Consider the following 13129-nt stretch of genomic DNA (forward strand, 5'->3'; position numbering starts at 1 on the left):
TGTGACCAAGGATGGGTGTTATGTGAACCTGCAAAAACGTGACCTTTTAGCGTACCCCTAAATGCACCTCTATACAAATTAAAATGTTTGGCTGCAAATGCATTGGTCATCCAATTTCTCCTGGTCATAGTATTGGTGCGATAGTTGGTTCTGTAAGTAAGGTTGCATCAGCGCAGACATATCATAGATGCCGTGCTGATTTACTACTTTAAGGCCAAACAGCCATATTCTCATTATTGCTTCTCCAGTCAAAGAAAGGGCCAGCGCACATCCTAAAGAAAAGGATACCATGGAGAAGATAAATGCTGCAATACATGTCATTTTTAAAGGGGCCCTATGATGTTCAGGTTCATATCAGTATACTATGTAGTGTCTACTGTGTCTCCATGCTTTAATGTTCAAAAAGGTTGTTTTTGTTCTCATGTGCTGCAGCACCTCTTTTCACCCTCTGTCTAAAACCAGAGCCAAGTCTGCTGTGATTGGTCAACCGCTCAGAGATGTCCTGCCCTTAAGCCTATCAAATGCAATGTGTTGGAGGGCTAGCCAAAAGAAGTGCGAGTGTTACATAGTGATGTCTTTTTGTTACGGAACTGAAAAAAGGAGTCCAAATGACGTGTTTCTGGAGGGTGGGGGGGGGGGGGGGGTTAGCCTTGTAGGCCATTGACATGTGCACAAATACCTATATAACACACTGCAGGAAAGGGAATACCCAGAAAAGCATAATTTGGCCCTTTTAATCGATGGCAATGAGTCAAGATAAGTTTGTATCTGACGATGAAGTCAAACCTGTGAGGCCGCTCAATGCATAGTTTACATATATCGTGCACAAGTACATTATTTACAATCTGCTTGAAAAGTATATACTGAGGCGACATTTGTCTCATTATTGCTTTCTTACTTCCTGTCTGGTGTTACTGTATCTGTAAATAAATATAGGCAAATCTCTATAGAAATGAAATAAGTCAGAATAAGGAAGCAGCCTATAAAACAGATCAATGGCACTGTGATGAGGATGTAAGTTGATCTACCATCAGGTTTATAACTATCATTATTACTCCATGGGTAGTTGTTCAATTGATCCCACACCATATTTAGAAACTGAATCTCTTACTGTATCCTTATTGTTGTAACACACGTGTTATTTTAGAAACGTTTTCTCTCAGTTGGACCCAGTCTGCCTCCATTACAAATTTATTGTAGTCTTTTATGACCCTAAAAGTGCTCCAATCAACTCAATAACCGTGGATGATTAGGATGATTCAGTAACATTTGTTTCACAAAGTATTTTCTGATAAGAACATTTGAAAAGAGAAACTGAATCATTTGTTTACATATATGTACAAAGCAAAATAAAAATCATAACTCAGGCACATGTGGTAGAATCAAACCGGATGTCAACGCTGATGTCCCTCTTTGGGTGGAGCCACAGTAACACGGCAGTAAAAAACAAAAAAAACAATGTATGGAAATATGGAATGGTTTCATGTGCAAAATTAAAACAAGTGCATGAACGATTGTTTTGTGTAAAATAGCCTAGAGTGAAAATATCAAAACAAGTTTCCCAATCTTTTTTAAAAGATATAATTAAAATAAAATATAATTTAAACGGGGTCAGATTTAGCACCCTTCAAAGACAGACGTAATTAATTAAGTCAATGACGTTTGAATTCCATAACACCTGCACCTTTCCTGCTCTGACACAAATATAACAACAAAGGCAATCACTTAAAAGTACCAATATATCATTTGTGCTCCCAGGACACACCTATGTTGATACTTTTCCAGTTATTACTGCATTTCAGATCAACTCTGAACAGTAACAAAAATCATCACCAAGTATTCAAAGTGATGTTTAAATTGGGTTTCTTCATTTCCCTACGCCACTTGATTTCTGACTGTTGTATCCCATATTGCTGCAGCTGCTTCTTGAACACTGAAGTAGTGCTGAAACCATTTTATAGGACATTTATTTAAATAAATCCTATTGATCATAGTTTGAATACATTGGGTGTTTTGGCTCTTGGTCATACCGTAAACATCACTTTAAGCATGCAACTGAAAAGCGGTTTTAACAAACGGAAAGAAAATAATGATAGCAACCCAGAACACTCAAACGCTCTGATTGTGGGACATGTTAGCCCAAAGTGGAAAAAGGTAGGAATGTGCCTTACTTCAGAGTTGATTGGGTTTTGTAAAAAAACTGAAATAATGCAAAACACCAGCTGTTACATGTATTTCACATGACATGCAACATCTGAGAGGAGTGCTTGTTATGTGGACAACTGCACACATTCATTTTTAAATAGGCTCCACTTGTTTCCCCATTGAATCTTTTCTCTGACAGTTTGCGTTGGAATGATTGAAGAAAAAGCATGTACGAAACACAGGAAGGCGGAGATGATGGAATAAAGACAGGAAGGCTGCGAAGGAAGGCACAAAGTAGAAGCTGGAGCCACGACGGTTTCATTTCAGTTTGTATCACCAAACCAGGGTTTGAAACCGTTCAGTGAGGGAGAGGCCGTCCCGCCTCAAAGCCAGCGATGAGGGACAACTTCAACCGAAATCTAAAAGGAAGCAGCAGCAGCAGCAGATCATGACAGGAGGTCGGCCTAAAGGCTCCCCCAGGTGTGGGGGGGCGGGAACTGGTCCACGTCTCCGGATTCATCGTGAGATGTGTACCCTAGGTTGAACGTCAGCTTGTAACGCAGACGTACTTTTTCCTGAGAGGAGAAAAAGAAAATCAAATCTGATTAATGTTGCAAATCTCAGTCACTGCTTGAAGGTGCAATATCGTCTTCCAAATGCATTGCTTTTGACCTTGAAGTATGTTATTCAAAAACACATTAGCAAAGATGAATGTAAGGAGGATATGGTTTATGTCGCCCTCTTGTTCCTACAGCATGTACATGACTACGAGTTAATAGCCTTCAGTGAATATATATAGAGCTGTTTTTTCTTGCAAAAAGAAAAGTGTATCAATGCAAAGACTATTATTGTGTCCAATGACGTGACGTATCTTTGACAAAACAAAGCTAGGGAGTTAGCATTAGGAACAGGAACTCGTGAAAGATATGGTTTCGAAATGTATCAAAGAATTTGAGTTTGACTTTTAGATGATGTGGTCTTTAAAAAAATCTTGGTATTTAGAAACTACATGTTATGTTGATATAATAATATGTTGATAATGATAGACTTATCGCCCTGAATGAGGCCGACACTAACGGATGAAAATGATTTCTAAACGGGTCGGATGGCAGAGTACCTTGTGAGGATTGGCCAACAGCAGGATCTGTGTGATGACAGCTGGAGGCAGGATGGGGTTATAGGCAGGGAGCTCTGTGCTGGAGGGCGGCTGCAGCTTCACCTTCATCACCTAGACACAACCAAAGCAAAATGTTATTTAAGTCAAAATAAATGTTTTCCACCTGACTTTTACATCATGGTCTATTACAGGCTGGGACGGGAGGGCCTACCTTTGGTACGGCGGCCTGAAAGCGGATGTTGGTGACGGGGATGGGGGCGGAGGACAGCATGGAGATGATCACCACCAGCACCTCGGGCCGGGATGGAGGACAGTCATGAGCAAAGGTGAATAAAACCCGGAGACTGTGTTTGTCGAACACAGTCACTGGTAATAAGCTGCCTGGTATATTATAGTAGGGAGAAAAAACAACAAGAGATTGTGATGCAGAGGAAAATCAAAGAGAGAAAAAGTGTCTCTGATGGGCGTTGAATGCTCACTAGGCTTGATTGCTTCCAGAGGCACTGTAACGTCAGCTAGAGAGATGTTGTCGTAGGGGTCAGCAGAAACGGCCAGACTGAGATTGGGGAGGAGGAGAGAGTCCGGAGGCTCTGATTGGACAGCCATGCTGAAAGTGGGCACAGGAGCAGGAGCGGGATTGGAGGAGATGGAGGTTGCTTTAGGGTTGGCGTTGGACTTGGTCTGCATGTCTCGTAAAGTGACTCTGGATTGAGGTTGGAGTTTATCCCTGCATGTAGAAAACACACATATGTCCCGTCAACAAGTGATTTACTACTGCTCTGTATTAAATAACAGTTTAGGGCTATGAACAGTGACATGACAACATTCAGGGACACTTTGATTAAACTGCAGGCTGGACAAGAACACTTGAGAAATTGTAAATAGTTCCAAAAGAAAAATCATATTTTTGCCAATATATTGGTACAATTTGTGGGAGACTTAAACATTTAGAAAATAAAATTCAAATCAAATATATGTTTGAAGTCACTGTACTAGGAAAATTACAGTTTCATTTTCAAAACTCTGACATTCCTTGAATTAATATTATCGGAAAATAACAAAATATAAGCTTGAAATATTGATATTTAAATTAAAAAACAGTATTGAAAATATCTCAAATATCACCAGACTCAAACAGTTTACTCTAACCAGACTAAAATAAAGTATTAAATGATGAGCATACACACCACCTCCTTTTGTCTCCGTGTTATATTTCAGGCCACATTGAGGAGATTGTGATGGGAGCAAAAACCTGTTTAACTAACCATTTGACTTGCTGGCTCTCTGGAGGAAGGGACTGCTGTAATAAGGTCTTCCCCAACAGGTCCAGCCCTTCTATGGGTTTGGGTGGAGCAGCGGGGCCGCCTGCTGGTGGAGCTGCTGTTTGGACCACAGCGGGCTGCAACACTGCAGGGCCCAATGCAGCAGAGGACTCTGTGCCATCAGAGGACTGAGGGGACAAACAGAGGGTTAAGGGATGTCTGTCAAAAACTATATAAGAAGTCCGAGATGATGTTAAAACTGTTTGATAATGAAAGCGGTATTAAAGCCTTTATGTGGAGTATTTGTCAGCGACTAAGACATATTTTCCTTATTCAATTTGACATACATCGGCTTTCAACTTGAGCAGAACAGTTTTGTCTTAACTTACATACCTGAAAAGTGTTCTGAGAGTCAAAGTTCTCCGTTACATTCAATCCTAAAAGATCAGAGACAAACACAGGTTATTTCAAATGCAGTCAAACGTATGGTAACATATGACAATTGTAACTGTTCAATTCACTGCTAAATCACATCTGATGTCAGATTCTGTGACGTGTAAGGCTAAATCTAAAAAGGCTGTGAATGTGTGATGTGGTTTAGCCAGATGTTGGGCTACATCTGGCTAAACCACAATGTGCTTACACTGCTGGCTCAAACTCTTTGGCTTGTTAAAAAAGTAAAACTTAGTAATCTACCTTAGCGCTTACAAGCCAGATGAGTTTTATGTGCTTACCTAGTGACATGAGCTCATCATCCAGGAGGCTGATGCCCATGTTCTGAATGAGGGTCTGCAGGCTGAGGGGCTCTGGGTCGGATGGTGCTGTGTTTGAGGATGCGTTAAGTCCCATCAGGTCTACGAGAGCTGAGCTATTGCCGCCTGAAATCCAGATGAAAAAAGCCATTTATGATCTTAATGTCTATAGCAGGGGTCGGCAACCTTTAAAAAAAAAAAAATGTTATCAGCATGCCAACGATCGAGAATTATCAACGGGGGGGGGCTTGTGAACCATCAGCAGGAGGGCGGGGGAGCCTTGCTGCGGGGAAGCAGTGTTTGGACCTGTCAGCCCAACTTACATGATGCTTAATTGAACAAACACATTTAAATAATTGGTTTAAACGGCATAATAATAAGGACGATCGTCCGTTCTGTGATTCTCCAGAGCACACATGTTATGATATTAGGGTCATGCAGAGTGAGATGAGATCGCTGTCCCTTTGAGAGAGAGAGAGAGAGAGAGAGAGAGAGAGAGAGAGAGAGAGAGAGAGAGGTGTGGCTTGTGCATGTGTGTTTGTGGATGGTAGAGCGACAGTGAGCGAGCGTGTGTATATTTCTGGAAGTGAAACGAGGAAGCAGAAAAACAGAGGTCTGTGATGTATTCTGTGAAACAAAAGAACAGCTAAATAAATGCACCGGCCTCCCAAGAAGAGCTCGCCTCTCTCCAGTCATTTAAGCTAAAGTTGGTTATTGAACCTGAAGCTTGTTGCTTCTGCCCTCCTCGACTACGGTCTGGGAGCCGACAGGAAAGTTCAACACACAGATGGCCAGTCCTCCCCCTATGTAGCATATTATTTCGATGAGAGATGAGCAGATCGCCACTGGGCTTTCAACTAAATGCACAGCCACGCAAAAACTGCGGCATTTGTACAGCTCCTTATGGGTACTGCAATTTGTGAAGTGCTTTCCTCCGTGGTGAAACGATCAACACTGCGGGGCTGCGTTGCGTGCATGGCTTCCTTCTGCAGGTAACGGGGAGACGTGCTCTGGCGGCGGTCTCGTTCAGGATCCGAAAATACAATTTTAATATTTTGCACACTTATTCCACTTATTCCTAGTGTGCCACTGGTTACGGTGCCGCGTGCCAGGGGTTGCCGACCCCTGGTCTATAGAAATGCCAGGTAGAAACGGAAGGACTTTAAATCACACACCCATGTACAAACCTGTCTGTGGGGACGTGGTGAGACCGTCCTTGGACACGTCCTCTCCCTTCACCAGCTGTCTGTACAGGTTGATGACCTGCGTCAGGCTGTCATTGGCCTGTAATATTTCAGCTGAAAGCAAAAATAAATGTAAAGTGGCTTTTTTTTTATCAAAACCTTTAATAAATCATAGTCATACATTTGTAAGAATTTAAATTAAAGTCTGATTTTCAAATGTTTGAATTGCAAAATCTAAGCTTAGTATTTCTTGTATTCTTGCCAAAATTAATCTGTTTGAACTAACCACATCCAGTAACACTTGTATTTCCTGTGCCCTTCAGCATACATACATACATACATACAACTCCTACCTTTTCCAATATTGGCAGAAATATTGAATGATGATCAACAGTGTCTGAAATAAAGGCTTATTTTCAACAGAGCTCAGAAACCGTACCTAGTGCTTCGTCACTGTCCTCTGTATCACTTGCTAACCGGAAAAGTGTTGGCCTCATCTTTTCACAGCGCTGGTAAAGATCCTGCAAATACACACTTGTTAAAAACAGTGAAACAGCAGCTGTGGTGCAGGCCGTTTCTGCAGACAGTTTCAAATGTGCTGAGCTGCACTAACCTTAATGAGCTCCTGGTTGCTATGGGAGCAGCTCTCCCTGCTGTAGCCCTCCAGCATCTGGCTCAGCAGGCTCACACTCTCCTTCACCTCCTGGATGGCGTTCAGTCGCTTTGATACCTTCTCCACGCGCTTTTGGTCCTGGAAACAGAACACAAGGATCTCAAAAGGGGCGTAATTATGACAAAGGATGACATCTGATGTATCATATATGTAAATGAAAGGCTAAACTACAGTTTAAGACTATTCTTTATCATGACAAATATCATGTGATGGTTAGCTGGGTTGACATTGTTAACATTTGACAAGGGGTCACATTATAATTTTGGGGTTTTCCCTTTCCTAAAGTTACATCCAGAGAAAGTTTCTCTGCTGAAGCACAGGCAGTATGAGGACAATAAATACCTTTTGGAACATTAAACAGGGTTCATACACTTTTTCATCAATGATTTTCAATGACTTGTCCATGACCTTTACCTAATTTTCCATGACTTCTCCATGACCTTTACCTAATTTTCCATGACCAAAACAATTACTCTTTCTCAGCGGTGCCACTGAAAATGGTTCATTTTAACATGGAACAGGAAAACAAGGTCTGCATATGAAACATGTTGTGCCTATCTAAAACAAATCAAATAGTAGGCTTACTAGCTTCTACACGCTAAAGCAACTCAAATCTCTCCCCAGCAAAATACCTCGTCAGTTAAATGCCATTTGATTTTACGTTTCATTAGTATCAGTATTTATTATCATTACAGTATTACTATTTCGGCGATTAGCTAAAATATAAAATATATTTGATGCAACTTTAGTTACATTTCCATGACTTTTCCAAAACCTTGGGGAAAATATTGTTTTCTACTTTTCCAGGGCCTGGAATTACCATTTTGAATTTCCATGACTTTTCCAGGTTTTTAATGACTGTAAGAACCCTGATTAAAGCATATATAAATGACACAGTAGAGGCACTAAATACAAATATGAACCTGAAATGTGCATAAAGGGAGCCCTTTAAATGAGTTTATATATTTTATACTTTTAAATATATAGTATCTTTCATTTAATGACTCAGAATTTCAAATCATAATGATGATAACTTTTGTAAAAATAAATTATTCTTTCTATATTTTATTACATTTTGGTAAGAGGTGTTAAAAATAATTAGAGTTTTAAGATTCAATTCCTTTAACAATTTCTAGCTGTAACTAAACCTGATGTTTGATTATACCAATATCAAGACCATGATTATAATTAGATATTAAGCGTTACACATTTGTCGAAATTTGAATGCATCACTCACACTTAAAAAAGGACCCATGTCATGGCCATCTCTACTGATCATAATTCCATTGTTGAGGTCTACTAAAAATAGATTTATATTGTGCAATGTTCCAAACTCACATTGGTTTCTCACACAGCATCTCTGTATAGTATATGTATTCACTCTCTGTCCTAAACGGCTTGTTGGAGCTCCTGCCCCCCCCCTCCCTGTGAGCCCAGTGGCCGTCTGCGAGACAGCGAGACACTGCTAAACCCAGCCCGAAACACACCCGCAGCCTGGCTGGGAGTTTGTGTGTGTGCCCAGGCTGAGTTCTGCAGTGTCTCTGTCTCGCCTACCCCACAACAGTGAGCCAGCTCACAGTGTCCCACTCCTCGTAGCAGCGAGCCTCGCAACGTCCCGCCGAGTGTGTGTGTGAGGAAGTCCGTAACGCAACGGGAAAACTCCAACGAGTCGTTCTGGGGCAGCATAGACAGGTCTTTTCTGTGTTAGAGTTTTACTCGCTACAGGGTGTACTTTGAGGGTTTGTGATTCTGCAGACCGTTTACATTCAGAAAAAGCTACATAACACACAAGGGGACGGGTAATAACCAGAAAAGCATGACATGGGACCTTTAAGTATTAAGCACTATGACAAAAAAATGTTGAAAAGACCTTAGGACCAATATTTGCATGCATTAATGTGATCAGGCTACATAACTGGGTGGGTCTTTTGTTAAACTGGTGGAAAAGCCGAGACGCACATGCATGTGGGCCCACGTACAGCACACCATGAGCGATGACTCACCTCCTGGACCATTTCCTTAATGAGCTTGTTTGCCGCTCTTAGATCTTCTGGTTGAGTGCTGTTCAACAAGAGAGTCAGCGTCTACACAAACAGGAAAGAGGAGGGAGAGGAAAGAAAGAGGAAGAGGACTTTGTAAACCCTGGATGATTCCACAAGGTGGTCACTTTAAAAAGTGATTCAATGGGTACAGCATTTTTCTAATATATATATATATATATATATATAATAAAGACCTTTCTTTTGAAACCCTATCCAAAGTGCCTCCTCATCACTACTCATACCTTGGATTTCTCCTCATCCTCAAAGATGATGTTTTTGGCTCTGGGTGCTGGGGGTGGGAGGGGTTTGTCCTCAGGAAGTGCAGGATCTACCTTCACAATGCCTGGAAGAGAAACACGGACCCTCTTAACCTCACATGTAAACAGCTCAGAGGGGTCTGCGTCACCTGGGACTCAACTGCTGTCCATGATGTAAGCCTTTAAGCGATAATGATGCCATAACATTGTTCTCCACACCTCTTGAAGATCAGGCTACAAATTACATTGAGGATTGTTTTCACATTTCTTTTTAACTCCCTGAATGGTTGCGCATCTTCATACATCTCCAACTGCTTATCTGAGCATGTTCGAAACCATTCCTTAAGGTCGTCCAGTGTCAAACAAAGTATTATTAAGGCTGTTCTTATGCACAAAATGTTTAGAAAATGCTCCTCAAAATCTGTCGATAGCTAAAGGAGTCCAAACATTGCACTTTCATGAAATATCATTGTTAATATATGATGTTATTTTATGTTTTTCATGATTGCTTTGTGTTTTTTTATATCCTATTTTCTTAATAGCCAAGCTAATGATGTGATTCTCTTGTAAAACACTTTGAGCTGCATGTGTTGTGAAAGGGGCTGAATAAATAACGTTTATTTATACGATTATTTTTATAAATAAGCAATTAACAAGAAAGTCAGTTGCTTTCTGTCAAAATGCAAATATATGGTGCATTCACACCCTACATAAGTATGAATTACACTGTAGTAACTTAGAGTATAGTTGAATAATTCTCCTGTTTGTTACACTCAATGCAACTTAGCATGACTAAGGCAGTAGTCCCATGCATGTGGGTCACCGCCACACAAAGGAGAACTGATACTTCCTTGTACAAACTACTATTTGTAGGAAAATATTGGTGACCAAAAAAACACATTATCAGTTCAAATGGAAACTAATAAAAGCATTGATAAAGCCTTGAGGTGGGAACCTATTCAAAAAACAGACTAAATGTACAGTGAAGAGAATGAGAAACCTGAAGATAAAGAACCGTGTCCTTTATCTTGATGGCTTCTCATTGTCTTGTTGTTGCACTCACCCTGTTTTTTCAGCATCTGATAGGCGTCTGCTATCTTCGTCTCATGAGGCATCTTCACTGTCCAGCTGAACATTATTTCTATCACCTTATTCTTCACTGGTTCTGGAGCCCGGGTTCCCAAATACTGCAGAGAAGCAGGGAATAATGCAAGGTTAGAGTCAAATGTGTTTTTTCCTTTATTCTTCCATTACAGTGTCCTAATGATCTTAGATGTAAAGTTGCAGACATATAAGCATAGCAGTATAAATAACAGGGATCATTACCTTGGGTGAAACCACTTTGATGAGCTCATTGAGAAAGCGAAACTTTCCCACTTCAATGTGAAATCGCTTCCCACAGCTCTTCATGCACGTCTCCAGAACCTGGGAACATTTTAGAGTTTGTTTGTTTTAAATTAAAAAAAACGGAAAAGCCTTCCAAAAAAGTGGCTTCTAATGTTACTTTACTGCTCAAGACCTTTATACTTCATATCTTACCAGAAGCGCTTGCATAGCCTCCCATTCCTGAGGAGACTGGACTTTGTGGGCCAGGAGTCTGGTTGCAAGCTGGGGACTGATACAAAACAAAATGTACACTTATACCTGTATAAAATACTGCAAGGCAACACATTGAATGTTCCACAAAATCACTCTGTACAAATATGCATAGATGATATCACCAAATGTATGAATTATCATGTGATTTATAAGATGTTTTTCTACAGAGCTGCAAAACTGGAATAAACTCAGTTATTATAATTTCAAACAACAGCTGGAATATTGCTTGATTCTGCATTTTGCATATTACTCTGGTGTTATATCCTCAACATCATCATCATCATCTCACCCTTCTGGATCATTGTTGAGCTGATCACAAAATCCCTTGATAATGTCCCAGTCAGTGTCCTTATTCAAAGGGTTGGTGGCCTTGTCTATGTGAAAGGAACACATTAGGCTCTGCATCAGCTGTATATACAAACTTTAAAACTGCTGCATGTGGTTGCGTTTTCTTTAACAACAAAAAATATGACAAAACACAAGTTTACTTACTTTCCATATGTGTGATTGCTCTGCATAGATGTGTGAAGTCTGTAAAACCTGGGTACTAACCTTTTGCAGGTAGTACTGTAGTTATTCAGTTTATTAAGAAGCAAAGTTTGATCTTATCAGAAGCCTGTGATAACCATTAGCTGATGTTGGTTGTGTGCAAACTATCAGTTCTCTAGTTGTAACAGGAGTTTTGTGATTGCATAAAATGGGTAACTGGGGAACTGAATAAGTATGGTTCCTGGTTCTATGGTTCGTTCAAGTGGCTTGTTTGATCTTTGGTTGGCTGCTACCTAGCTTGTTGAGTTCGTTAGCATTAAGCTTGCCATGTTTGAGCAGGCTCCCCAAATTCAAGCTGTCAGCAGGTAACACAATCTGAGTCCAAAACGTTCATTACAGAAACGGTGAATCATTATCTGGCGGAGTTTGTTCCTTCTCGAGAAATGCACTTTTTGATGTAATGACATTCGCTCTCTTGGCTTTATATCTTCCCTCGGGAAAATGCTATGGCTGACCGCCGCACATTTAAAATGAGATTATGTCTCTGTGCATTTTAACAGCGTATCGTCTATCACTGTCCTTTCAAAAGAGAAACTGATATGGTATAGTATATTGACTTACTGATGCGAGACTGCAGGGTGGCCTCATCCGGAGGCGCCGCCGCCATCTTTCGGGAATTCTAAACAAGTGGCAACTATCGCGTGATTTTGTAACATATCGCGAGGCTAGCCTTAGTCAGTACGTCTCTTTAGCCCCCCCTCTTGGGCGGGAAAAGAAACATCAACGTGACACTGCAGGGTGGCAGCCAACGAAGCATTGATTGAAGCAATCAATGCAGCTACAATGGCTTGGGCTGCCAGCATTGATCAACATTAATGGGGCGGGATGTATTTCTTACAGTGTGATTTAATTGTGTTGCCGCAAAGTGGGCGTCGGAACCGGTCTCCAGTAGCGAGTGCAGTTGCTAACAGACTTTTCTATGCAGCGTTTTAACAGCCAGTCACTGCACCAACAAACAAAACCATGCTGCTGTCCACCTCAATGAGGAAACTGTTCCCTTTGCTTCGCTGAGCCATCATCGCCCGAAACTGTCACGGTCAACGGACAACCAGTGCCAGCGCCCATTGAAGAGAGGCAAACCTGCAAACTGCTGTCAGGAGCTAACTGCAGGCTAACGCCCCTTAGCTAGCTAGCAAGCTGAGTTCAATACTTGAAGAACTTTGTTGGCAAGCTACCGTCATCATCTCTGGATATTAGCCGTGTCTTTAACCCTTTGTTTCTGGTCAAAGTATCTCTTTAGACGGAGTCGTTGCTGACTAAATAACTCTGTACATGAGATACACTGGGGCGTAATGTAGCCTATTGTGTGTTTTTGTAAAAGTTAAGTAACACCTTGCTAGCTTGCCAGCCACGCTAGTTTTTCTTAACGTGACTCACTGGCTGGTAATGAATGCACCGTATCTTTACCTCGGGTGTTGTCTGGCCCCTTCACTGACACGCTGCTGATGACTCGTTTATGACCAGGCAGAAAGACTTTGTGTCGTCTCCCGTTAAGCTTGTGACAGAGAAACGTGATTTTATTGACAGACTACTTGGATACCTACAGTAC

The 13129-nt window shown here is 41.1% G+C and overlaps 1 protein-coding gene across 2 annotated transcripts; it reads right to left on the reverse strand.

Annotated features, from left to right (window-relative positions):
* Positions 1-714: 714 nt before the first annotated feature.
* Positions 715-12190, reverse strand: gga1 (golgi-associated, gamma adaptin ear containing, ARF binding protein 1). Of its 2 annotated transcripts, none has more exons than XM_079663698.1 (17): positions 12142-12190; positions 11321-11405; positions 10972-11047; positions 10759-10857; positions 10496-10619; positions 9418-9518; positions 9137-9217; positions 7074-7211; positions 6900-6981; positions 6464-6574; positions 5259-5402; positions 4918-4961; positions 4528-4712; positions 3742-3989; positions 3474-3643; positions 3263-3373; positions 715-2720 (listed from the first exon to the last, which is right to left on the reverse strand). In XM_079663698.1, the coding sequence occupies exons 1-17, from the start codon at positions 12185-12187 to the stop codon at positions 2610-2612; spliced, it is 1956 nt and encodes a 651-aa protein (XP_079519824.1). In that variant the 5' UTR covers positions 12188-12190; the 3' UTR covers positions 715-2609. The 2 variants fall into 2 exon arrangements, with proteins under 2 accessions (XP_079519824.1, XP_079519825.1); XM_079663699.1 differs by lacking the exon at positions 12142-12190 and adding an exon at positions 11524-11545.
* Positions 12191-13129: the final 939 nt, after the last annotated feature.

Source organism: Notothenia rossii (genome assembly GCF_949606895.1).
Source record: "Notothenia rossii genome assembly, chromosome: 1".
Lineage (NCBI taxonomy): Eukaryota > Metazoa > Chordata > Actinopteri > Perciformes > Nototheniidae > Notothenia > Notothenia rossii.

Coding starts and splice junctions, on each gene's coding strand:
- gga1 (XM_079663698.1), bottom strand. CDS start 12,187: ATGGCGGCGGCGCCTCCGGATGAGGCCACCCTGCAGTCTCGCATCA. Junction 9,218..9,417: donor AGGATGAGGAGAAATCCAAG/GTATGAGTAGTG, acceptor CTGTTTGTGTAG/ACGCTGACTCTCTTGTTGAA. Junction 3,990..4,527: donor GAGAGCCAGCAAGTCAAATG/GTTAGTTAAACA, acceptor TTCTACATGCAG/GGATAAACTCCAACCTCAAT.